At 45.6% G+C, this 23,175-nt stretch overlaps 3 protein-coding genes across 4 annotated transcripts; 2 read left to right on the forward strand and 1 right to left on the reverse strand.

Moving 5' to 3' along the window:
- The first annotated feature begins 461 nt into the window (after positions 1-461).
- On the forward strand, positions 462-9,191 carry LOC117418318 (tetraspanin-14). Its single transcript, XM_034031244.3, has 9 exons — positions 462-650; positions 2,613-2,708; positions 4,633-4,683; positions 4,867-5,013; positions 5,737-5,907; positions 6,055-6,180; positions 6,519-6,566; positions 6,718-6,834; positions 7,293-9,191. Exons 2-9 carry the CDS (start codon positions 2,628-2,630, stop codon positions 7,362-7,364), a joined length of 813 nt encoding a protein of 270 aa, XP_033887135.1. The 5' UTR covers positions 462-650; positions 2,613-2,627; the 3' UTR covers positions 7,365-9,191.
- On the reverse strand, positions 7,824-15,101 carry LOC117418317 (rap1 GTPase-GDP dissociation stimulator 1-B-like). Of its 2 annotated transcripts, none has more exons than XM_058985128.1 (14): positions 14,765-15,101; positions 14,084-14,191; positions 12,916-13,038; positions 12,578-12,703; positions 12,160-12,288; positions 11,906-12,031; positions 11,605-11,748; positions 11,339-11,470; positions 10,999-11,133; positions 10,734-10,859; positions 10,424-10,563; positions 9,972-10,098; positions 9,767-9,895; positions 7,824-9,072 (listed from the first exon to the last, which is right to left on the reverse strand). In XM_058985128.1, exons 1-14 carry the CDS (start codon positions 14,766-14,768, stop codon positions 9,059-9,061), a joined length of 1,563 nt encoding a protein of 520 aa, XP_058841111.1. In that variant the 5' UTR covers positions 14,769-15,101; the 3' UTR covers positions 7,824-9,058. The 2 variants fall into 2 exon arrangements, with proteins under 2 accessions (XP_058841111.1, XP_058841110.1); XM_058985127.1 differs by having other exon boundaries at positions 7,824-9,374; positions 14,765-15,099.
- Positions 15,102-19,762: 4,661 nt separating this feature from the next.
- Positions 19,763-21,598, forward strand: LOC117418319 (small ribosomal subunit protein mS37-like). Its single transcript, XM_034031246.3, has 3 exons — positions 19,763-20,041; positions 20,508-20,626; positions 21,127-21,598. Exons 1-3 carry the CDS (start codon positions 19,906-19,908, stop codon positions 21,238-21,240), a joined length of 369 nt encoding a protein of 122 aa, XP_033887137.1. The 5' UTR covers positions 19,763-19,905; the 3' UTR covers positions 21,241-21,598.
- Positions 21,599-23,175: the final 1,577 nt, after the last annotated feature.

Genomic DNA, 23,175 nt, shown 5'->3' on the forward strand with positions numbered 1-23,175 from the left:
GCTAATTCAGAAAACACAAAGAAGTCTTTCGCAGTGTATAGATTGGAGTAGCCAAAGCTGGTACACCAGAGTGTAACCATTAACCTGTCCCCCGGCAACACTGAAATTACCACATTTATTTCTCACTGATGTATTTATTATGTCCACCAGGGGGCAGTGTTGTAGGGCAATTGCTTTGGAATATATAGTAGACCCTGATGTAGATGCGATACAGCCATCTGAAATGTCTTTAGAATATACAGTAGACCCTGCTATAGATGCGATACAGCAAGAAATGCATTTGTATCTATACTCTATCAGACGCAGTCAACGTCAAATTATTATTAAACTGTAAATTATATATATATATATATATAGAGAGAGAGAGAGATAGATATATTATATAACTGTAAAAACACATATAGTATAGGGTACAGTGTGTGATACAAGCTGATGTTCTCCACTCAAGGTGTATAGAGAGAGATAGAGAGAGACAGAGAGACAGACACACACACACTGGCTGCACTGACGCATTATTGTCTAACATTACGGTAGCAGGGCGTGCCTAAAGAAGGGGGAAGCGTCTCATACCAACGGAGCAGAACTTTAGAACCATTTCCTTTGAAGCAGAGTTGCTGAAAGAAGACGAGTAAAAACACTGGTTATAATAGGTGAGGATATATTTTATTTTTTTAAAGATTTTTCTGGAGGGGGTAAGTATTTAAAAAAAAAAAAAAGGGAGAACAAATATTATTTTCAGGTTTAGTCCAAATCGCAGAGCGATTCGAAGTACAAAATGGTCTGTGTGGTTGTAAACTTCTGTTTTAAATTTACGTCAGCGTCCGAAAGGAAAGGGAGAGACTCTTTACCCTCGCTGTTCTCCTCCCCCATTGTTCGTATATTCAAATGCAGTTTCTGGTTTACTTGCTGTGCTGTTTTCCAGATCCGCTGCTCTGCTACCGGTGCATTTATAACATCGTCTTGTTTTTTGTAGTTCTGTATTTTTATAATAGACTTGGTTTCGTCTTTGTTCATGTGTTGCCTGGATGTTTGTGCTGCAACGAAAGTCTAAGTAGTTGAACACATTTGGCTGGTTTCACAGACCCTGATTAGTTTTTTGTTTTTTTTTGTCTTAAATTGTTATACAAACTTTGTATTCACGTGTTAGTTGTTATCAAGAAAATTACATCTACAAATAATACATCTGCTATGAAATTTATCAATAATAATAATAATAATAATAATAATAATAATAATAATAATAATAATAATAATAATAATAATGCGCCGCACCGCCACGACCAGCGTAAACGTAAATCATGTTTACTTTAAAAGTGTAGTGTAATGATGTGAAAACATAACAATTGGATCCCTGTTGTTTCATCTTTTCATCGCTCTTGTAATTACTGAGAATAAGTTGTCTCGGGGGAATCTAAAAAAAAAAAAAAAGAAATCAATCAATTCATACCAGTGCTTTCATTTCACTTTTTCAGAATGGATGGCACTATACGCACACACGTACACACACACACACGAGTTAGGTTTGACACATTTCATCTGCTTTCCACAGAGAATGACACTTTGTATCAAATATAAACCAGTGAACATAAAGAGCTAAATAAGAACCACATTCTGTGAATGTCGAAAGTAGAAATATGTAACACCGTTTTAAATAGGCCTAGCATGCATGTAAGATAATCACAAATAAAATAAGATACATTACGCCTCGCTTTCATCTAGGCAAATGTGTCAACACCAGCCTGTCAGTCTGATGTTTTTGCCGAAATAATGACATTTGCATACGGCAAAAATGTTAGGAAAAGAAATCCATTGCTTTTCGTGAATAACATTGCATCAATAACATCACGAATGAGAACAAACGGGCAGTAATTGGGCGAGTTTACAGTGAGATAGCGTGCTGCGCTACACATGAGCACCATGAATGAGACAAAACCAGGCAGGAATTAAATGAGCCTAAATCTTGTTTTCAAATCTGTATTCGGGATCCGGGTTACATTAGACTGGCCCCCTGCCCTATAACAAGCCCCTGGCTGTATAGGATGCTGCAGCTGGCATACTCTGTGTTAGTTAGTGGAGTTCTGATCTGACAGCATGTAACACACACAGCTGATATGTGTGGAGTCCAGATCTGACAGCATGTAACACACACAGCTCATATATACATGTTAGTTTATTTTTTATAAATTTAAGTTTCACAGAGTTTGTTGTGTATTTACGATATTAAATACACCACAGCAAGCACATTGTCATATTTGACATATTTCCAAACCATTGTGAGCTAAATTTAGTGAATGGCAGTTCAAGTAAGCTGCAGTACATTTCATTTTTAATTCCCTAAAAAAAGATGAATTACACTGCCAAGTACTTTGAGAAATAAACTACCTTTTCCCTGCAGCAGCGGTCCCTGGTTTAGTACAACACTCCCACAACATTCACTGTTTTTCATGATGTCTTAAATGACTGTGCCTGCTTGTTTGGCTGAAGAGATATCAGCTTATCATCTAACTGGGGAAACAGAAAATGTGGATATGTCTGAATATTGCGGGATTCCTGCAATCGCACACAGGAAATTCAAAGTGTGTCAGCTGCTGATCTCTCCCCCTCTCTCCCAGTGTCCCCAGTGGAAGATGCGTTATTACCGGTATAAGAATGCTGAGGTGAGCTGCTGCTACAAGTACCTGATGTTCAGCTACAACATCGTGTTCTGGGTGAGTGCCGAGAGGCAGGATGTTCACGTTTTTTGGTTTTTTTTTAAGATGTTAAACCGTTGTCAGGGATATGCATCGGTGACGGTTCGGTGAAGCACACATATTACCAGTAGAGTCCCAAAGGTTTGTGTTCATATCCAGCTTCCAACTGTGAAGGGTTAATGAACAGAACGAAAGGGGGGACCGGGCTGAATTATTTTGCTGTAAGGTTTTTTATTTCTTATTTATTTTTAACCCTTTTCTAGGATCCATAACTATTGTACTCTCGGGTAGTGTAAAATATAGAAGAACTACTAAAAGAAAATGTAATAGACGACGTGAGACTTCTGATCAAAGCATTTTGTCAATACCTTTTTATAGGAACCACAAGTAAGAGTTTTTTGCTTCCTCCTTATTCTGTGTGTGCTCATTGGAAACTGCAATGACAGGACATGGCGAGACAGCATGTTGTTTCCACGCTGTCTGTCTGCGTGCCTGTGCTCAGTCTCCTGTGTCTGACAACTCAGGGAGTCGATTCGTTTCGCCTGCACGATTCTAGGAGGATCACGTCTGGTAGCTGACAGGAAACGGCGCTCAGCTTGTGACACCTGTCGCACAAAATTTATATTTAGTGCTCCGTAGAAGGGCACCACTTTTAGCCTGGCCAGGCATTCAAAATTTGTTGTTTTAAAATAAATAAACAAGAGTTAAAAGTATGTTTGCTGTTCCCCCTTTAAGAGCTGGTTTTAGGAAACGTTGCCTCTTTAAATGTGTTGTGGGACTGTGCGCTATGGGACGGCACCTTTTCCTGTAGGGAGTTCTGTCTGCTTGTGTTTTGCTGCAGAAGGTTTTTTGCGGGATATTTAGTGTGTACAGGTTTGCTAAGCTGCATTAAGTTAGAACTATACTACGTTTATCTAGCTAGTGTTTTGTTCGTACAGTTTTAAACATTTTTTCTTCTATTAGCAAACTATGCTGGCACACCTTTTCCTTAACATTTTCTGGGAAAAAAAAAGCCATTTATGTTTTGATTTGACTTGCATCTGTTTTTTGGGATTTCTTTGCTGCTACATGGATCCTGTGTTTTTCTTGTAACTGGAGTGGCTACGGACAACCACACAAACCAGCGAGACCAAACTGCTTTATTATTATTTTGACCACCAATGTTTTTTGTTTCCTTGGATATTTTTTACTTTGTTTTTCCTGGGTTGTATGTGGTTTTTCCTGGCTTGTATGTGGTTTGGAAATTAAATGTTTTGCAACGAACCTAGCAATCCTATTTTTGCTGTCAATCTGCCTTTTACAGTATTATTTAATGGGTTTTTGCTAGTAACCAATTCTGATTCTGGGAATATTGTGTTGGCCTTTTGGTCAAATGTTGATTGTTACAAGCTTGCTGTGTCAACAGGAAGTGGAAACAGGTTGGCTTGACTACTGAGAAATTCTGGTGTCTGTGCCAAATGCTGTGAAAACACCCTTCCAGGAAAGTTTACCCAGCAGGAATCTCTCCACAGGCTCATACTGCACATCACGCAGACGGGTGTAGGGTGTGCACTGTCTTCAGTGAAAATACACTCACTCCTGTGGTTTTATAAGCAGGCCGGATTCATAATTCTAACAGCACTGCTGTTTTGCGTTGTTTTCAGTTCAACATTATTGAACAACCATCTTGTGGCTAAACCGGTGCGTCACAGAGTGCCCCTGAAACTCTTCTTTTGCATGTCATCCTGCACGTACCCTGCAGTTTTCACACTAACACTCAATTCACACTCCCTGTGCAGCAGGTATCAGGACCCCACCTGAAACAAACTACCTGTGCTCAAAATAGATGCTCTTCATTGCTCGCTCTCCAGCACTGTCATTACCACACCTTAATAATAATGAGCACTATAAACACATGGCTAATTATTTGTAATATATTTTTTTCTGTTCTTTTGGTTTGCAGTTGGTTGGAGCAGCTTTCCTAGGCATCGGGTTTTGGGCGTGGAGTGAGAAGGTAAGTGCTGATGCTATTTTTTTTTTTAATGCTGCTGAGAGAGACATTTCCATATAGATCTCAGCTCCCAGAGCAATTCAGACACTGCCCCAGTATCCAGACCTGCTTTCTGTATCCTGGTTTCGACCCGGTGTGGGTGGTTCTGTTCTGGTTCTAATCCCTCCCTCTCTGTCCCTCTCTCAGGGCGTGTTGTCAGACCTGTCCCAGGTGACCCGGCAGAACGGTTTTGACCCGGTGTGGGTGGTTCTGGTGGTCGGCACGGTGACCTTTGTCCTGGGGTTCGCGGGCTGCGTGGGAGCGCTGAGGGAGAACATCTGCATGCTCAAGTTTGTGAGTCCTGGCTTCCAGTCTCACGCTCGTTCGTACCTGATGAGCCTGACTGTGTCTGTGTTAGCATTAGAGACACGGAGCTCTCATAGGCATGCCTATCAAACCTACTGTCAGTAAATGAAAACAATTGAACACATTGGTTTTGTAGAAATGTATGGATTAACTTTTACAGCGCTGTTGTAGTGTTTTACCCTTGCAGTTCTGTAGTGTGTGTTTTAACTCTTTGCTCGCTGTGTGTTTGACCCTTGCAGTTCTGTAGTGTGTGTTTTAACTCTTTGCTCGCTGTTTGTTTGACCCTTGCAGTTCTGTAGTGTGTGTTTTAACTCTTTGCTCGCTGTTTGTTTGACCCTTGCAGTTCTGTAGTGTGTGTTTTAACTCTTTGCTCGCTGTTTGTTTGACCCTTGCAGTTCTGTAGTGTGTGTTTTAACTCTTTGCTCGCACTGTGTGTTTGACCCTTGCAGTTCTGTAGTGTGTGTTTTAACTCTTTGCTCGCTGTGTGTTTGACCCTTGCAGTTCTGTAGTGTGTGTTTTAACTCTTTGCTCGCCGTGTGTTTGACCCTTGCAGGTCTGTAGTGTGTGTTTTAACTCTTTGCTCGCTGTGTGTTTGACCCTTGCAGTTCTGTAGTGTGTGTTTTAACTCTTTGCTCGCGCTGTTTGTTTGACCCTTGCAGTTCTGTAGTGTGTGTTTTAACTCTTTGCTCGCTGTGTGTTTGACCCTTGCAGTTCTGCGGGGTGATCGGAGTGATCTTCTTCCTGGAGCTGACGGCGGGGGTGCTGGCCTTCGTGTTCCAGGACACCCTGAGGGAGTGGATCAGCGACTTCTTCCTGACCAACGTGAAGGGCTACCGGGACGACATTGACTTGCAGAACCTCATCGACTCGCTGCAGAGAACGGTGAGGCACTGACTCAGACTCGCTCTCAGTCTCACTCTCACAAACCGCTAGGACATCAACCTGCAGAACCTCAAAGCATTGTCTAAATGTCTCCTTTACCTGCAGTAACCCGACCCCCTCTTTCTCCCTCTCTCTCTCCTGTTACAGAATCAGTGCTGTGGGGCTCGAAACCCTAATGACTGGAACACAAACAATTATTTCAACTGCACTGACGACAACCCCAGCCGGGAGCGCTGTGGAGTGCCCTTCTCCTGCTGCCTGGCCGACCCTGCTGTGAGTCTCTGTCTGTGCGTGCCTGTCTGTCTGTGTGTGTCTGTCTGTCTCCTGCCTGTCTCTCTATCTGTCTGCCTGCCTTTCTGTCTTTGTGCTTGTCTGCCTGCAAGTCTGTTTGCTGCCTGTCTCTGAGCGATTGTGATTCAGTCATTGATGTCACTCCATCTTAACAGCGTGGATACAGTTATTCCTAGTCTATCCATGTTGGTTGTATAGATGAAGGCTCCTCTGAAATCCTACTGGCCTTTGCTGCAGATGCCCCTTACCATATTTCACAATGGAAATGGAATTGTGTTCTTATTAATGGGTATCTCTCTCACTCTCTCGTGTCTCCACAGCAAACAGTTGTGAACACGCAGTGTGGCTATGACATCAGGGCCAGGCCGGTAAGTATGATGCTGATCGTCATTTTGTTTTTTGAGAAAAAGTCTTGACTGCATAAACTTTTCTTAACTGTACATCTCTGCAGTGCTGAGTTCTCTTTCTTATTGATCCTCTGTACAGCTCTGCGTGTGTTAACCCTTTCCTCCCCTGCAGGAACGGGAATGGAACACTGTGATCCATGTTAAGGGGTGCATCCCTGCGCTGGAAGGCTGGTTACCCCGAAACCTCTACATCGTGGCCGGAGTCTTCATCATCATCTCACTGCTGCAGGTGGGGTCTCCTTCCGCAACTTCACAATAAAATAATTGCTTGAACATTTTCTTCTTCTTTTTTTTTTTAAAGACTTTTAATTCAATCAAGTTTTTCACAAAACTCGTTTTCATATGTTTGAGAGAGGGTTGGAAGTTTTGTTCTCTGTCTTCAAAGTACTGTTAACCAGAGAGAAGGCTTAAAAAGCACAAGACTCCCCTTGCATAGCTGTTTGATCCCTTCCAGGTTTTACTATGAATTTAATAAGACACACCTGAACTTGTTAACAACACACTGGGACTAATCAAGCTCGTAGTAAAACCTAGAATGGGTTAAATGCCAATGCAACAGAAGTCTTATTTCCATTCCATCCCAGAAGCAGTCCTTACAGGTCTGTGAACTGGACCTGTGATTGCAGTTGCACAGCCCCAGCAGAACTGCATTTCTGACTGCTTAACTTCTTTTTTTTTTTAATCCAGATGTTGGGCATCTTCCTGGCTCGTACTCTGATTGGGGATATTGAGATGGTGAACTCTGGCTTCAGATACTGAGGGGCTGACTGTCGCAGCGTGTACGTGTGCACCCCCCCACCACCCCCTTGCAACACACGTGTTCTGGGATTCAAATTTCCAGCTAGTCCACAGCTCTAGCCACAGTGTAGAGGTAACGAGCTCAGGTGTGTCTTATTAAACTCTTAAGAAAACCAGGAACGGATCAAACTGCTATGCAAAAGGAGTCTTATTTCCATCCCTGAGTGGGTGTTACTTGTACACTGTGGCTAATCAAGCTTGTAGTAAAACCTGGAGTGGGTGACCCTGCCATGCAACAGGAGTCTTATTTCCATCCATGTAATATAAGGTGTTGCCTTTTTATTTTGTTTCCAAATTTCAGCTTTGCACTGAACAGCTTTCCATTCCACTGAGTCAGCAGCCCTCACTGGAGTTCGAAGTTCACATCTGCACAATCCTCAGTGAAATCAATGAGGGTGAATCAATACAACAGCACGCTGCTTCAACTGTACTGCCATTTTATTAGTTTTATACAACATACACACATCCACCGACAAGACTAAAAGTAACGTCAACGTTTCAAGATTGAAAGTTGGCCTCCCATTTTTCTAAAATGAAAACACCAAGAAGCGATAGTGTGAATATTCTGAATGGTCTGTTAAAGGAGTGAGTCTTCAGCTTGTTGTTTAACATGACAAGGTGTGATCAGTGTTAAAGATGATGTTTGAAGATGGCGCTCACATATAAAAGAATTTACTCCCATAGTAAATATCTGATTTCAGGCCATCTCTTAAAGGCAGAATTCCTATCATATAGACCCCTGTCCTTAACAAGAACAAACATCACTGCAGTTGCTTCTTTGTTAGTCTTACTACTTTAAAATCTATTTAAATAAATGGCAGAACATTTTTGCGCTTCAAATCCGAGCCCATTTTGTTTGATGCTTCTTCTGCTAACTAATCGCCCTACAGCTAGCAATCTACTTCCAGAAACTGAACACTGCTGTCTTAGACCGAGAAGAATTGGGGTTCTGTTTTTGTTAACAAAACCAAACATGATAGCTTCAATTCTCTTAGTCTCGTTGGTCTGAGAACATTTCTTTAGCAGTGTACAGATATTCTTGCACTATTGTAAATGATCTGCAGCACAGATCAGATCTCTGCATGTAGCTTTTATTGCTGTTCATTGTATTCATGTGTGCTTGAATCGGGATGTAATCCACTTGGAGGTGCATTAGGAGCTGGTTCTGAGAGAAACATGCTCCGATTCTGGGGTTGATCCTGTCAGATTCTTTCTGTGATGTAGCACCAGCAAAGACCAACCCTCTCAGGAACATGTCACCATTTTTTTTTATGAATTCTTTGTTAGATTTATTTTATTTATGTAAATGTTTTTTTTTTTTTTTTTTTTTTTGCATTAAAGGGAATGTAACAATCTAAAAAGTGTAAACTGTGTATAATGTTAAAAAGTGCTCTAAAAGTCCAATCGCCTCGTCCTGCTGTGTGGGATTCCTCTGTGAACAGGCTGCTGGTGGCGTGTGTGTGTGCGTGTGTGTGTGAGTCGGGTTAGTGGTTCTGTAGGTACCGGGTCAGGCTGGTCTTAATTAGAATATTCCGCTCTGGGGTTCTGTTCCAGATGCCGTCGGTCGGGTTCTGTTGGGAGTGTGTCTGGTCACTGTTCAGGTTGCCAGTGTTGGATCTCGGTGGTTCTCGGGGGTCCGTGTTGGTCCAGTTCTGCTAGCGCTGTGGTTCTGCTGGGAGGGATTGTGAGATTTCTGGGGGGGGTTCTGTTCCAGTGGGTAGCAGGTGTCATTTATGAGTTGGGTTGGGCTGGTTCTGCTGGAGGGATACTGGGTTCGGCTTTTTTTGGAGGGGTACTGGGGTGGGCTGGGTCTGCTGGCAGGGTACTAGGTCGCTGGTTCTGTTCAGCTGGTCTCGGCGAGGATGCTCAGCGCTGTGTCAGCCTGTGATGCCAGCTTGGTGTTGCCATGGTTACTCAGCTTCCCCAGAGTCTCCCTCAGAGCCAGAGCTTCCATCTGAGACCTCAACTCCACTGAGAGGAGGAGGGAGGGGGCAAGGAAGGAAGGGGAGGGGGGTTATTAACACTAATCAGATGCTGTATATAGCTCTGCTTCCTGGTTTGTAACAGGTTACCGCTGTGTTGAGTTTACCTCTAAACACTGTACATGTATGTGGGAAGCCAGGGATGGAAATAAGACTCCTAATTGCACAGTAGTTTGATCCATTCCTGGTTTTACTAGCATAAAATAACACACACCTGAGATTGTAACATATCGACTGGGGCGAATCAAGCTTGTAGTAAAACCTGGAATGGATGAAACCACTATGCAATAGGAGTCTTATTTCCATCCCTGGAAGCTGTTACCAGTGCAGGCTGTGTGCTGTGGGGGTTGTACAGTATCGTAGTTCAGTTGTGGTTCATACCTGAGTTGGCCAGGCTGCACACCAGCCCCACTGTACTGAACTTCACCTCCACCACAACCACAGGGTCCTCCAGCATTTGCTGCAGCGTGGAGAGCAGACCAGCTGACATGAAGGGTTCCTCCACCGTGTCTAGAGAGAGAGTTTGTGAGTGTAAGTGAGCGTGTAAATGTGAGTGTGTGTCAGTGTAAGGGTGTGTGTTTCTCACCGATGTCGATGGTGGAGGCGATGGCCAGTGCCACCAGCGCTTCGTTCTGCATGATCACATGCTCGTTCGTCGCCATGGTGATGAGGTGCTGCATCCCCTCCACCCGGGTCACTGCCTTAACCACTTCCTGTCAGGACACAAGGGGCAGGGTGAGGGGCCTGTCTGTCAACAATCATTGTGTGTGTGTGTCTGCCTGTCTGTCCGTGCTGTGTCTGATCAGTACTGCAAGCAGTCAGCATGAGTGTCCTGTCTCTCTGTCAGTGTGTCTGTTCAGTGTGTGTCAGTATCTCTCTGTCTCAGTGTCTCTGTCCGTGTGTGTGTATCTCAATTTGTTTCTGTCAGTGTGTGCGTGTCTCAATGTGTCTCTGTCTTGGTGTCTTTGTCCGTGTGTGTCTCTGTCTCGGTGTCTCTGTCAGTGTGTGTCTCGGTGTCTCTGTCAGTCTTGTACTCACAGGTGCCCGGCTGTGTCTGATCAGGGCTGCCAGCAGTCTGTTGGCCTCTCCACGCACCCCGGCATGATCCCGGGCATTACACCACTGCATCACCCTGGAGAGGAGAACTTCATCCTGCCCCAGCACTGACGCCGCCTCCTCTAGAGAGAGAGAGAGAGAGAGACACACACCACTGCATCACCCTGGAGAGGACAGCTTCATCCTGCCGCAGCACTGTCGTCGCCTCCTCCAGAGAGTGAGAGAGAGGGTGATTGGGGGAAGCAGTGAGTGAGAGGCACAGAATTTCGGAGAGAAGGGTATGGGGTGTTACCTTGTCCATCCACCATCATGCGCAGCGTCCCCAGCAGTTTGAACTGGACCGGGGGCATGTCAGAGCGCAGCAGCTTCCGAATCCTCTCCGAGACCCCATCCTGCAGCATCCGCACCTTATTGACCACTGGGAGACACGGGTACAGAGAGACAGAGGTGGTCAGAGCAATGCAGTACAGGCACTGTATCAAAACGAGCGGCCAGTGCACATCAATGCAGTGCACCAGGCACGCTGTTTGTTTGCCACACATCACTGTCCTCCTCACCAGGGATGGCCAGGTTTCTGAGTGCGCTCAGTGCAGCGTGTTGGACAGACACGTCCCCCTCGTCCACATGGCGCTCCAGCAGGTCCAGAATAGGAGAGACAACCCCCGAGTCAACCATCCGGATACAGTTACCATCTGGGAGAGGAGAGGGAGAGAAAAACAAGAGCAATAAATGATATTAAAATTAGAGAAATGTCGGTCAGCGTGTCTGTGAGTGTGTGTCTGCTTATGTATGGATGGATGTGTCAGTGTATCTCTTTTTGTGTGTGTGTCAGTCTGTCTGTGTGTATAGTGCGTCAGTTTGGATGTGTCTCTGTGTGTGCGCGTCTCGGCTCCTCACCGTTCCTGGCGAAGTTGGCAATAGCGAGCGCCCCGGAGAGCTGCAGTTGGATGTTGGGGGACTGCAGCCAGGACAGGATGTCGTGATACACTGTGGACGAGCCGTCCCCAAAACACTTCTGCATCGCCTCATCTGGGACAGAGAGACAGAGTCAGGCGGGTTAAAACGTCTGGGGGACAGAGGGAGAATTGTGATAGAGAGAGAGAGAGAGATGGGGTTCTGCAGCATTTCCTCCCAGCAGGGAGCAGAAGCAGTGTTACACTCACCCCCCAGCAGCAGGGACACAATGAGGCTGGATGCGATCTTGACACTGCAGAGGTCGGGGGGGTCCATGCCAGCCTGCAGCCCCCTAATCATCTCTGAGAGCGCCTCCGGGACCTCCGAGTCTACAAACTGCAGCTTCAGAGAGTCTGAGAGCCCAAAGAGAGACACACACTGTACCCCTGTACCACAATGTGACCCACTCACTCCACCCCTCCACACAAGGAGAGAGACACGCACTGTACCACTGAACCACAGTGTGACCACTCAAACACCACTCTCCCTCCCTTCCTTCCCATCTCTCACCGCTCTCTCCCAGTGCTCCCAACACTTCCAGTATGATGTGTCTTCTCTCTGCATTGGGAGCGCGGCGTAGCTGTACAGTTAGCACCTCGGCCACGTGCATCTTAATGAGAGCCTCCCTCGCAGAGTCTGGAAAAACAACTGGGACCAGTCACCACTGAATTGGGGAGTCCTGGAGCAGCACATCACAATACACTGTGTGTGTGTGTGTGTGGCTGTGTGTTGGTGTGAGGGTTTTGTGTGTTTCTGTGGCTCACCCAGGTCGGCCAGGTTGCTGAGTGCCAGCAGGCACACGTTGACCAGGACGTCATTCTCAGGAAACTGCTTCATGATCCCAACCAGCCGAGGAATCACCCCACACTGCACCAGAGCCTCCTGCTGAGAGCCTAAAAGAGGAGAGGGGGAGAGAGAGTCTGAGAGAGAGATCAGAATCACCCCACATTGCACCAGAGCCTGGGGAGAGAGTGAGAGAGAGCAGAGATAGACCAGAATCACCCCACACTGCACCAGAGCCTGGGGAGAGAGTGAGAGAGAGCAGAGATAGACCAGAATCACCCCACACTGCACCAGAGCCTGGGGAGAGAGTGAGAGAGAGCAGAGATAGACCAGAATCACCCCACACTGCACCAGAGCCTGGGGAGAGAGTGAGAGAGTCCAGAATCACCCCTCACGTACTGTTGTTAAAGCATATTCTTCCGATGGCCCGGCCCGTGTGCAGCAGCAGTTCCTGGTCCGATGTCTCCAGCAGGGGAACCAGAGCCGAGACGAACCCAGCCTGAATACAGGGCTCCCGCACCTCCGCTGAAACACACGGCACACAAACAAACACAATGAAAGCATGATAAAGCATACAGGAGGTAAAGCATATTTAAAAAAAAACATAAATGCATAGTAAAACCATGCATGGAAAACAGCAAAGAAATGACCATGGTAAACGTTCATAAGGGCATATGTACTTGGTATGCCCAAGTGACACTTCAATGACGGTGTATTTTCCCCTCCCCGGTCCTCACCGTTTTTGGCCAGCTCCGCAGTCACCAGTGTGGCCTGGGCAGTGAGGGATGTGTCCCTGCGCAGGATTGCAGCCAGCGAGGGGAGAATACTGCTTGCCACGATTTGTCCAGCAGCACCCTCTCCTGGAGTCAGACACAAACACAGTGATACTACATCCGAACTCAGAGAGAGACAAACACAGTAGTACTGCACCCAAACTCAGAGAGAGACAAACACAGTGATACTGCACCCCGAACTCACATAGAGACACACAGTGATACTGCACTTGACCTCAGAGAGAGACACACAGTGTTACTGCACCCGAACTCAGAGAGAGAGAGAGACACACACAGTGATACTGCACCCACACTCACACACAGACACTGGTGCTTGCTGGTCAGAGATGGTGGTTTGCTCGTCTGTCTGACTGTCCAGTAAGAGGCCAGTGAATATTTGTGTTATTTCCTAACCCTCAGCTTGCCATTAACTCACAGGCAGTTACTGGGATCCTGACAGGGAGCACAGACAGCACTGGGAGGGGTTTGATGACAGCCTAGACAGGAGATCTCCAGAAAACACTGTGATTATTGTTACTGTTGCTGGGTAAGGGGGAGGACAGTGCGTGGAGGAACGAGGGCAGGAGGCAGGCTGCGCTTGTTAGTGTCGCACGTGTTGCCATGGAGACAGCCGGCCTCCCGTCAGGAGAGACAATGGCTGCTAGAGCGCTGTGACACATGGGATAGCAGCCTGTCTGCCAGGATCCTCTTTCTCTCAAACACACGCATACAGAAACACAACACTGACATGCACACCCTCACACAGAACACATACTCTGACTGACACTGGCACGCACACAGAAAACACACAGAAACACAGCAGTGACTGACACACAAACTCACTTACAAACAGACTCCCACATATTGTTGACACACACATTTCTAACACACTGTTTACACACACAGACTCACAAAAAAGCTGGCACTATATCTCAGTTAAACGCACACACACACACTGATACACACTCCTGTAACCTCATGAAGCTGGGAGCTGGATAAAGAGGTTAATCTCTTCTGAGCAATCAATACTGATTTAGAGAGACTGAGATAGTACTGGGAAGTATTACAGAGTCAGTCGCAGACTGCTGTGTGTGTCAGTGCGTGTCAGTGTGTAGTTGTGTGTCTCACTCACTGTTCTCCTCCAGTGCTCTCAGCAGGGTGTCAAGGTGTGTTCGGAGCTCCTCCTCTTCCTCTATCCCCCCATTTGCCTTCATCTGCTCCAGTGCAGTGCTCAGAGAGTCTGGAACAAGAGGCAGAGTCACACAACAACACGACACAGCCCAGCACAGAGCTCAGAGAGTCTGCAGCAAGAGGCAGAGTCACAACACTACACAACAACACGACACAGGCCAGCGCAGCGCTCAGAGAGTCATAGTATCACACAAGACTACACTACCCTGACAGCACAGGGACGCAGAGTCATACAACAATGCAACACAATAATACAACACAACCCCACAATGTCTAGCGAACCACGTGCAAAACACAGTAGTCTCTCTGACCTGCCTGTCACCTCTTGGGGGTAGGTGACACACGCAGACAGACAGACAGACAGACAGCTGGCTAATTCACAAGCCTCTCGTTATTGATAGGGTGAAAGGTAAGCCCTAGCTCAGACACTGCACACTGCGCACTGAGCAAGTGACACAGCATCACAGTTATATGATAGCTCGAGCCGTGCACCCCACAACCACGCTGTCAGCAGCACAAAGCTGGGGACGGCACAGGGTCCTCCACAGGGACAGGCAAGGTGCTTCCTGCCCATGGTGAAACTGAAACACAGAAACAATGAGGAATCTCTGCTTTCACTCACCCATGATCCGCAGGCAGGCAGGCTCTCTCTCTCTCTCTCTCTCTCTCTCTCTCAATTCAGTTCAGTTCAGTTCAGTTCAATGCTGCTTTATTGACATGAAATCTAACCCGGTATTGCCAAAGCTATTTCTTATACAGTAATAGAAGTCCAGTTATTATAAATAAAAAATAATAATAATTTCTCTCTGTTTGCAGTTCTGATCTGAGCAGCCAGAGGCTGGTGCACTCCAGTGATCATCAGAGGCAGGTTGGGTGTCTTCACTTCTCTGTCTGTTTTCCCTTGTTCTCTCTCCCTATAATTATCTCTTTCCCTCTCTCTCTCTATCTCTCTGTGTCACCCTCCCTCCTCTTTCTGCACTAATTCTTGTTAATTCTCTTAAAGCTCTTGAAATCCCATCAGCAGACTGCTAGGCTCTCGAGACCCCACACAATATGCCCTGCAGAGAGTTGAGCGAGGTTGTGTGTGTGTGTGTAGATGTTTGTCTGTCAGTCCCTGCCTCAATTTGACTTTCACTTTGTGTGTGTCTGTCTGTCTCTGTGTGTTTCTGTCTGTTTCTGTGTTTCTTTCGGTTTGTCTGTCTGTCTTTGTGCCTGAAGGCCTGAAGGCTTTCTGTAACACTCAAAATATGCAGTCGGCATCTCAAATGATCTGTGAGGTATTAGCAATTTAAAAGTACTGGTTAAAAGTCCTTTAAAAGAGTATCCAGTGGTAGTGTTGGTAGTACTAAGAGATGTATTTAAAGTATTGGTCAGAACTCCTTTAAATGGAACAAAACACATTTCCAAGCCTTGGTTAGCACTAAGGCTAATGCATTGTCCTGGGCTGCTGTTCCTCTCTGCACCAGCAGGTGGCAGTGTGATAGTAGAGAGGCGGTCACAGTGCTGGAGTAAGCAAGGTTCGTGACATCATAGGGACGTGTGTATTTCTGGGTGGTTTGGCCCTGTCATTCACAGAGCGCACACTCACTACCCATGCTATTGCTGCATTGCACCACAGTATGAGCTCAAAATAATTAGAAAATATGTCAACAGACATATACAGATTATAGTCCCAATACATTTATTTTTTATAAACCATAAAGCTGCTTTTCAACATTAGAATAATTTTGTATATTTATTAATTTAATCTTATTGAAATTATTATTTGTTTATTTAGCAGACACCTTTATCTAAGGCGACTTACAGAGACCAGAGTCACTTACAATTACGTCTCACGCGAAAGACGGAGCAAAAGGAGGTTAAGTGACTTGCTCAGGGTCACACAATGAGTCAGTGGCTGAGGTGGGATTTGAACCGGGGACCTTCTGGTTACAAGCCTGTTTCGTTAACCACTGGACCACACAGCCTCCTATGAACTGAACAGCACGTGTGCAGACAGCACAATCTAAATCAGTGACTCTGCCTGCAGTTCCACCCTCTAGTGTATGTCTGTGTCTCTGCGTGTGCGTGTGCGTGTGCGTGTGTGTGTTAGTAACTCGTCAGTAGAGCTGGTGTGCAGTGCACCTGAGAGAGCAGGCGTGGTTTTAGTCTGTTCTCAGTTTTGAGACCCAGGGTTTTTTCTCAGTGTGCTGTGATGAGTTTCTTCAGCTCTCTCCAGCAGGTGCACACAGAGGGTTAAGCGATGATGCAGCTGCGAATCATAATGAACATGAAAGGCTGCTGCAGCCGCTGCTCACAATCCATTAGCTAATAGGAACAGCAGCGTCTGGGGAGAGAGAGTGATAGCACACACACACTGAGACACAGCGACATTCACACTCACTGAGACCCAGACAGACACACACAATCTGAGACACAAACTCTCCTCCCTCCCAGTCCCTACTCAACTCTAACCACTGGACCACACTGCCTGTCTCCCAGTCCCTCGACTCTTTTTTCCCACCAGACCTCAGCCCTCAGCTAAAGTGCAGTTTACCAGCAGTGTGGCATCTCTCTACCCCACCAGCTGGTCTCATAGGGGATGGGTCGGTGTCTATAGGGGTCCCTGCCTCTCCGGTCTGCCAGCTGAGCGCAGGAGTGTCTGTGCTGTCAGGATGGATGTGCTCATTAACTTTCAGAACTCTCGGTGTGTGTGTCTCTGTGTGAGTGTGTCTGTGCTGTCAGGATGGATGTGCTCATTAAACTTTGAGAACTATCGGTGTGTGTGTGTCTGTGTGAGTGTGTCTGTGCTGTCAGGATGGATGAGCTCATTAAACTTTCAGAACTATCGGAGTGTGTGTGTGTGTGTGTGTGTCTGTGTTTGTGTCCTCACTTAGATTTTGCTCGTTCTTAAAAAATATCAGCTTTGATTAAGAAAAAAACTAAGTGCAAAAGTTTTGTTTCCTCTCCACCTTCACCCTGTGTGTGAAGTCTGTCTCTTGATACTGCCAAGTTCTCTCCTCCCTCCCTCTCTATCTCTCTCTCTCCAGTCTTCAGCGAGGGCTGACATGTTGGCACAGAAATTGATTCATTTCTCCTGTAACTGTAATTCATTCATAAAGTGCTTCTGTGTCCTCTTCCTCTGCACAAAGTCACACCCATCGCTCTCCCTGTCTCCTTCCATGGACACCAAGGACTCTGCTAGGAACAGGAGAACTAACTGAGGCTTTAAAACCCATTGTATTTCCTCTTATCAGTGCTAATAAGCCGCAAGAAAATTGATTTTAAACCCTCCTTTTAAATGAGGACCAGTGACAATGTTGCTAGCTCTGATAGTGATTCCCACTGCCCTGTCTGGTTAGTGCTGCTCAGTTATTTTCTCTGAGGATAGCAGCGTCGTCACAGAGTTCAGTGAAACGTGCTGTTAGCATTTAAAAGGATTCCAGTAAATTATTTAAAAACTCGTTGAAAATACACAGCGTGCTTCCAGAAGCTCCCTGTGTTTACCCTCACAGAGATCTGCTGTGAAATATTTATTACAGCGTGCTCTTCAGAGGACACGTTCTTCAAGTAACAGCAGCTAAATAAGAACAAACAGAAGCATACACAGAGTGCGGACCTGAGAGATGGCTTTTCTGTTATATAAACCAGTAAAAGTCTTGACAAGAAACCCGCTACAATTTCAGACTAATGTTTTGAGGTCTTCATCACTGTGTCAGAGATTTATTTTGTTTGTTTTTACCAGTGTGTGTGTCTGTGGCTGAGAGGGTATGTGTATCTCAGTGTCACTGTCCGTGTCTGTTCCAGTGTATGTGTTACTGTCTGTGTGTGTCTCAGTGTGTGTGACTCAGGGTGTGTTTTACTCAGTGTGTGTGTGTCTCAGTGTGTGTGACTGAGGGTGTGTTTTACTCAGTGTGTGTGTGTCTCAGTGTGTGTGACTCAGGGTGTGTTTTACTCAGTGTGTGTGTGTCTCAGTGTGTGTGTGACTCGGTGTGTTTTACTCAGTGTGTGTGTGTCTCAGTGTGTGTGACTCAGGGTGTGTTTTACTCAGTGTGTGTGTGTCTCAGTGTGTGTGACTCGGTGTGTTTTACTCAGTGTGTGTGTGTCTCAGTGTGTGTAACTCAGGGTGTGTTTTACTCAGTGTGTGTGACTCAGGGTGTGTGACTCAGTGTGTGTGACTCAAGGTGTGTTTTACTCAGTGTGTGTGTGTCTCAGTGTGTGTGACTGAGGGTGTGTTTTACTCAGTGTGTGTGTGTCTCAGTGTGTGTGACTCAGGGTGTGTTTTACTCAGTGTGTGTGTGTCTCAGTGTGTGTGTGACTCGGTGTGTTTTACTCAGTGTGTGTGTGTCTCAGTGTGTGTGACTCAGGGTGTGTTTTACTCAGTGTGTGTGTGTCTCAGTGTGTGTGACTCGGTGTGTTTTACTCAGTGTGTGTGTGTCTCAGTGTGTGTAACTCAGGGTGTGTTTTACTCAGTGTGTGTGACTCAGGGTGTGTGACTCAGTGTGTGTGACTCAAGGTGTGTTTTACTCAGTGTGTGTGTCTCAGTGTGTGACTCAGGGTGTGTTTTACTCAGTGTGTGTGTCTCAGTGTGTGTGACTCAGGGTGTGTTTTACTCAGTGTGTGTGACTCAGGGTGTGTGTGTCTCAGTGTGTGTAACTCAGGGTGTGTTTTACTCAGTGTGTGTGCGTGTGCAGTCCTCCTGTCAGTGGAGCGGATATCAGGGTCACCATTGCCCCCCCCCCCCCCCCCGGTTGATGGCTGCAGTGGGGTCAGTGTTTGGGGGAAGGAGAGAGGGGTGAGGGGTGAGGCTGCAGCTCAGTGGTGTTTTCAGAGAAGGGTGCATTCTCCCTGGTTAGTTACTGTGGTGCTCGGGTTGTATTGGAAAACCAATTCAGAAAACCCAATTCACACAGTTCATCTCTTTCCCTTTGACCAGGGGGACCATTCTTGGAAATGATCTCCCTTTTCAAGGAAGAGTGGGAGCTGGGTGACTAGTTTGAAGCCCACATTGTACAGTCCTATACCACCAGTGCAGAATCTGCTCACAATCGTGGATTACATCTTGGTATCCCAGAACAGACGATGGCTTCTTCAAATACATGTAAAAAAATGTATGTCCCACAAGTGCAGGTGTGCCATGAATATCTCAGACCTGTGTGCGTGTGTATGTGGGGTAGGGTGGGGTGTTCAATTGAAACCAATCCGAATGGGATAAAGAGGGTAATAAGAGGTAGGGAAATTGATTTTTAGAAAGATGCCCATGGGATAACTCAAATTTCAGAATCACGGTTATGAAAACCAAAACTATTTACAGACAGAAATAATGCACATCTCACCTTATAAAAGTTCCGTCAGTAAAAGCACGGCAAAGTGTAGTAAAGCACAGTGAAAGCATAGGGAAGGATTGTAAAGCACATACAAAAATAAATAAATTTAAAAAAAAGTATCTTAACGGAGTACAGCTGGCGTGCGTTGTGTTGCATTAACATGCGATTGTAGTTGGGTTGCAAAGCTTAATGCCTGGCTTCAACCAACAAAGCCGGATGTTAAAATGTATTAATGCATTGTCGTTGCCTTTCTTAAGGAGAGTCTCCTGCTGTACAAATTGACAGGTCTGACTGTCTTGTTTTTACGACACTCCGTTGCCAAGACAACGCCCCTTTACGGTACAACATGGCTGCCCCCGTGTGCTGAGAGGTCGCTACGGGTAGATGTTACGCCGTTATTGTTTCTATTATAGTTTGTCACCTCGTTTTCGGTGAATTATTGTTGTGTTTCCCCGCGATGGCGACAAAGGGGAGCGGGCTGCAAGCCAAGGTGAGCCGCATGCTGAGCAAGGAGTTCGGGAAGCCGATTCTGAAACCCAACAAGCCGCTAGCGCTGCGGAACGAGGTGGCGAATAGGAAACTGCGACAGGGAGGTAATTCAAACTTCAATAAATAAATAATACAAACACATGGAATGTTAGTAACACTCCAGTTGAATAGCAGTTTGATGCAATCCTGGTTTCCCTATGAGTTTAATGCGACAGCCCTGAGCTTGTTACTACACCCGGCTAATCAAGGTCGTAGTAACCTGGTATGGGTGAAACTGCTGTGCAATACTATGAGTCGTATTGGCGTCCCTGGTTAAAAACATCGACATTGATACAGTAATTTTCTTTTTAAGTCTGGATGTGGGGATCTGTCACCCCGAGTGACAGGGGAAAAGGGGAGGTAAATTGTTGTAACATGTAGCTGCTTTTAAATGCACTACACTTAGAAACAATGGCGGTTTTAAATGGCAGGAGCATTAGACACAATAAAGCTGTCCATATAACCCTGTGCTGTCCGATGTTGGTATCACACGCCCTGCTGATGTTTCCCCTCCCTCCTTCCCTGTCGCAGAGGCTTCCTGTCTGACGGAGATGTCTGTGATGATGGCGTGCTGGAAGCAGAGCGAGTTCAACCACGCTGCATGTGCCCAGGAGGTGCAGGCCTTCCAAAGGTGCACGGCCCTCGCGCAGGTAACCACACTGGGGGCAGGGGCAGCTGGGGAAAATTCATCTAAAAAAAAAATAAAACACTAGACATTGCTAATCTGAAGAGGGTCTGGTCCCAGCTGATTTCAGGGTCTGCTGTAAAATATTTTGGGAGGCCACGTTCAAATACTACGCTCCCCAAAAACTGTAAATGTTTAGTAGTGATTTGGCCCTGCTATGGAGCCATTTAAAAACCTTGACAATCAGCCAATGATCTTTCAGTAAGTAGATACCACGTTGTTGTAACCTGAACCGTCTCTGTGTGTGTGGTGTCTGTCCAGCATCATCAGTGATCCGAGTCGAGGGATTGTACAAATGTTGTTTAATGCAATTGTGATTCTCTTAGTGCAGTTTAACCAGGATTGGCTCTCACTGGGCAGCTGTACAGTCTGCTTCATTCAGTAACAAGGAGATAGAGAGCTGAGATTGTGTTAAACTGCTGGTGTCAATAACTGTGTCTCTCTGCCTGTCTTTCTCCCTGGCAGGCAGAGAGGAAAGCTCGGATGGGCCAGGAGAGCAGTGGGCAGGGGGGCCGCCTACACCCCAAGCAAGCCAACACCCTACTGAAGCGACACCCCAACCTGTACCGTGAGATCTAGGGGAGCTCCTGGCTACAGGGAGGCAGGCAGGCAGACAGACTGCATGGGAGCCTCCCCTCACAGCTCTGCAAGCAAATGACAAAACTATACCAGAATTGTGAGGTGGTGTAGTGTAGCTGAGAGGCTATTGACCAGACTCATTTCACCTGGGACTTGAGCCAACCTGGATTCGAACCCAGGCCTCCAGAGGTGACAGGCAGGAGAGCGAAAGGCTAGTGAATTAGTACAACTGTCACAGGACAGTTTTAGAAGGGAAGGACAAACACCTAGCAGTGAATGTGCTTTTTTATTTATTTTTTGCTGAGCTTGATTGAATTTCTGTACACATCTGCTATTTAATACATCATTTCAAATGGAACATTGTAACATTTCTTCTCGTTATTTCTGATATATAAGGTATAGAACATCTCCATGCTTTTTTGAGTCATTTAGTGTGGAGCAATCATGGGGCAGAATTCATTTGCAAGGTTGAGACCATGGAAATGCAGCTGTGTTGGATTTGAACCCAGGTCTCTGGAGCTGAGTGAAGTGTGGTGAGTGTGTGACCATCCTAGCCCCTCCCTTAATTGATTAAACCAGCCTCTAATAATAGCTGCCTTAACATCACGTTCCACTGCCAGGAATTGAATTTGTGTGAGCTAATTGTATTATGGAAGCAGAGACAGAGAGCACAGTTTCCAAAAGGCAGGTTGGTTTTTTTTTCCTAAGAAAATTACTTCATCAAATTATTTATCTTGCCTACCAGGAAAACAGCCATTTCTATTTGTAATTATGTAATTAAACAAGAAGCTCATCTACATTAAGTGAATTGGGCATTTGACCATCTGCTAATGGGGTGCATACCTCAACTCAATCTCAACGATCAGAGCGGTTTCTGTATTGAAGTGTATATGAAAGATACAGATCACAAGGAATGGCCTGTTCTCTTTCAAGATATTTAAACAATTAGGCTTTTAATATATCTATATATCTCCAGTGTCCAATCAACTGTCTCACTAATTAGGTGATTAAGTGCATATGCGTCAGTCATAGTTACTCAAGTGTGTTGTCAATGTCCATCATTTATATACCTTATTTTTTTCCGAAAATAAATAGTGAAGTTTCTTTTGATGCTCGGTGTGTGTGTGTGTGTGTATATATATATATATATATATATATATATATATATATATATATATATGTACATATATATATGTACATATATATATATATATGTACATATATATATATATGTACATTCATTCATTTACAATTGTATAGTGCATCTTCATACAACAAATCATTCCCTACTACCCTTAAAATTGACCTTTAATGGAGTTTTGGTTGACTTGAATTTAAAAACAGATGTGTTTGCTCCACCCCCTTCCCTCGATCTAAATATATACATAATGACGTTTGAGAGCGAAGATGTTGTGTCTAGATGTGTGTATGTATATAAACTAATCTAACAACAGTTGTCAACTGTTCTTTGTAGTGTGCAAGTCTTTCCTGATATAGCCGCTCCGGGGCGGTCCCTTGATGCCACTTCCCCAGTTTCCCTGCCGTGTTTGTGTTTAGCTGGGTCTCTGAATCCGGGGGTCGCGGCAGGGCTGGGAATGGAAGCGGACGATGTAATTCCCATCGGGGAGAGGAAGCGACATCGCCCAGGCAACTCCTTCCACCACCTGTCCGGCCGGCTAATTATCACTGATTACAGATGTGATAAGAGCTCTAAGTGAAAACATGGCGAGCAGTGTAGGCACTACAGTGGACACACGAACCAGCAGCTCTGTACGAAGTAATAATATCACATAGTGAACCAGTAGAAAATCTACTGACAGCAGCTGCTTCGTGTGTTCTTCATACCAGTACAAACTACTGCCAGCAAGAAACCCCCAAAAAGACTGCTGCTGCTAGATTAACGTCAGGGCAGAAGAAAGAGAAATATTTAGGAAA

This window comes from Acipenser ruthenus, chromosome 13 (assembly GCF_902713425.1).
Source record: "Acipenser ruthenus chromosome 13, fAciRut3.2 maternal haplotype, whole genome shotgun sequence".
Lineage (NCBI taxonomy): Eukaryota > Metazoa > Chordata > Actinopteri > Acipenseriformes > Acipenseridae > Acipenser > Acipenser ruthenus.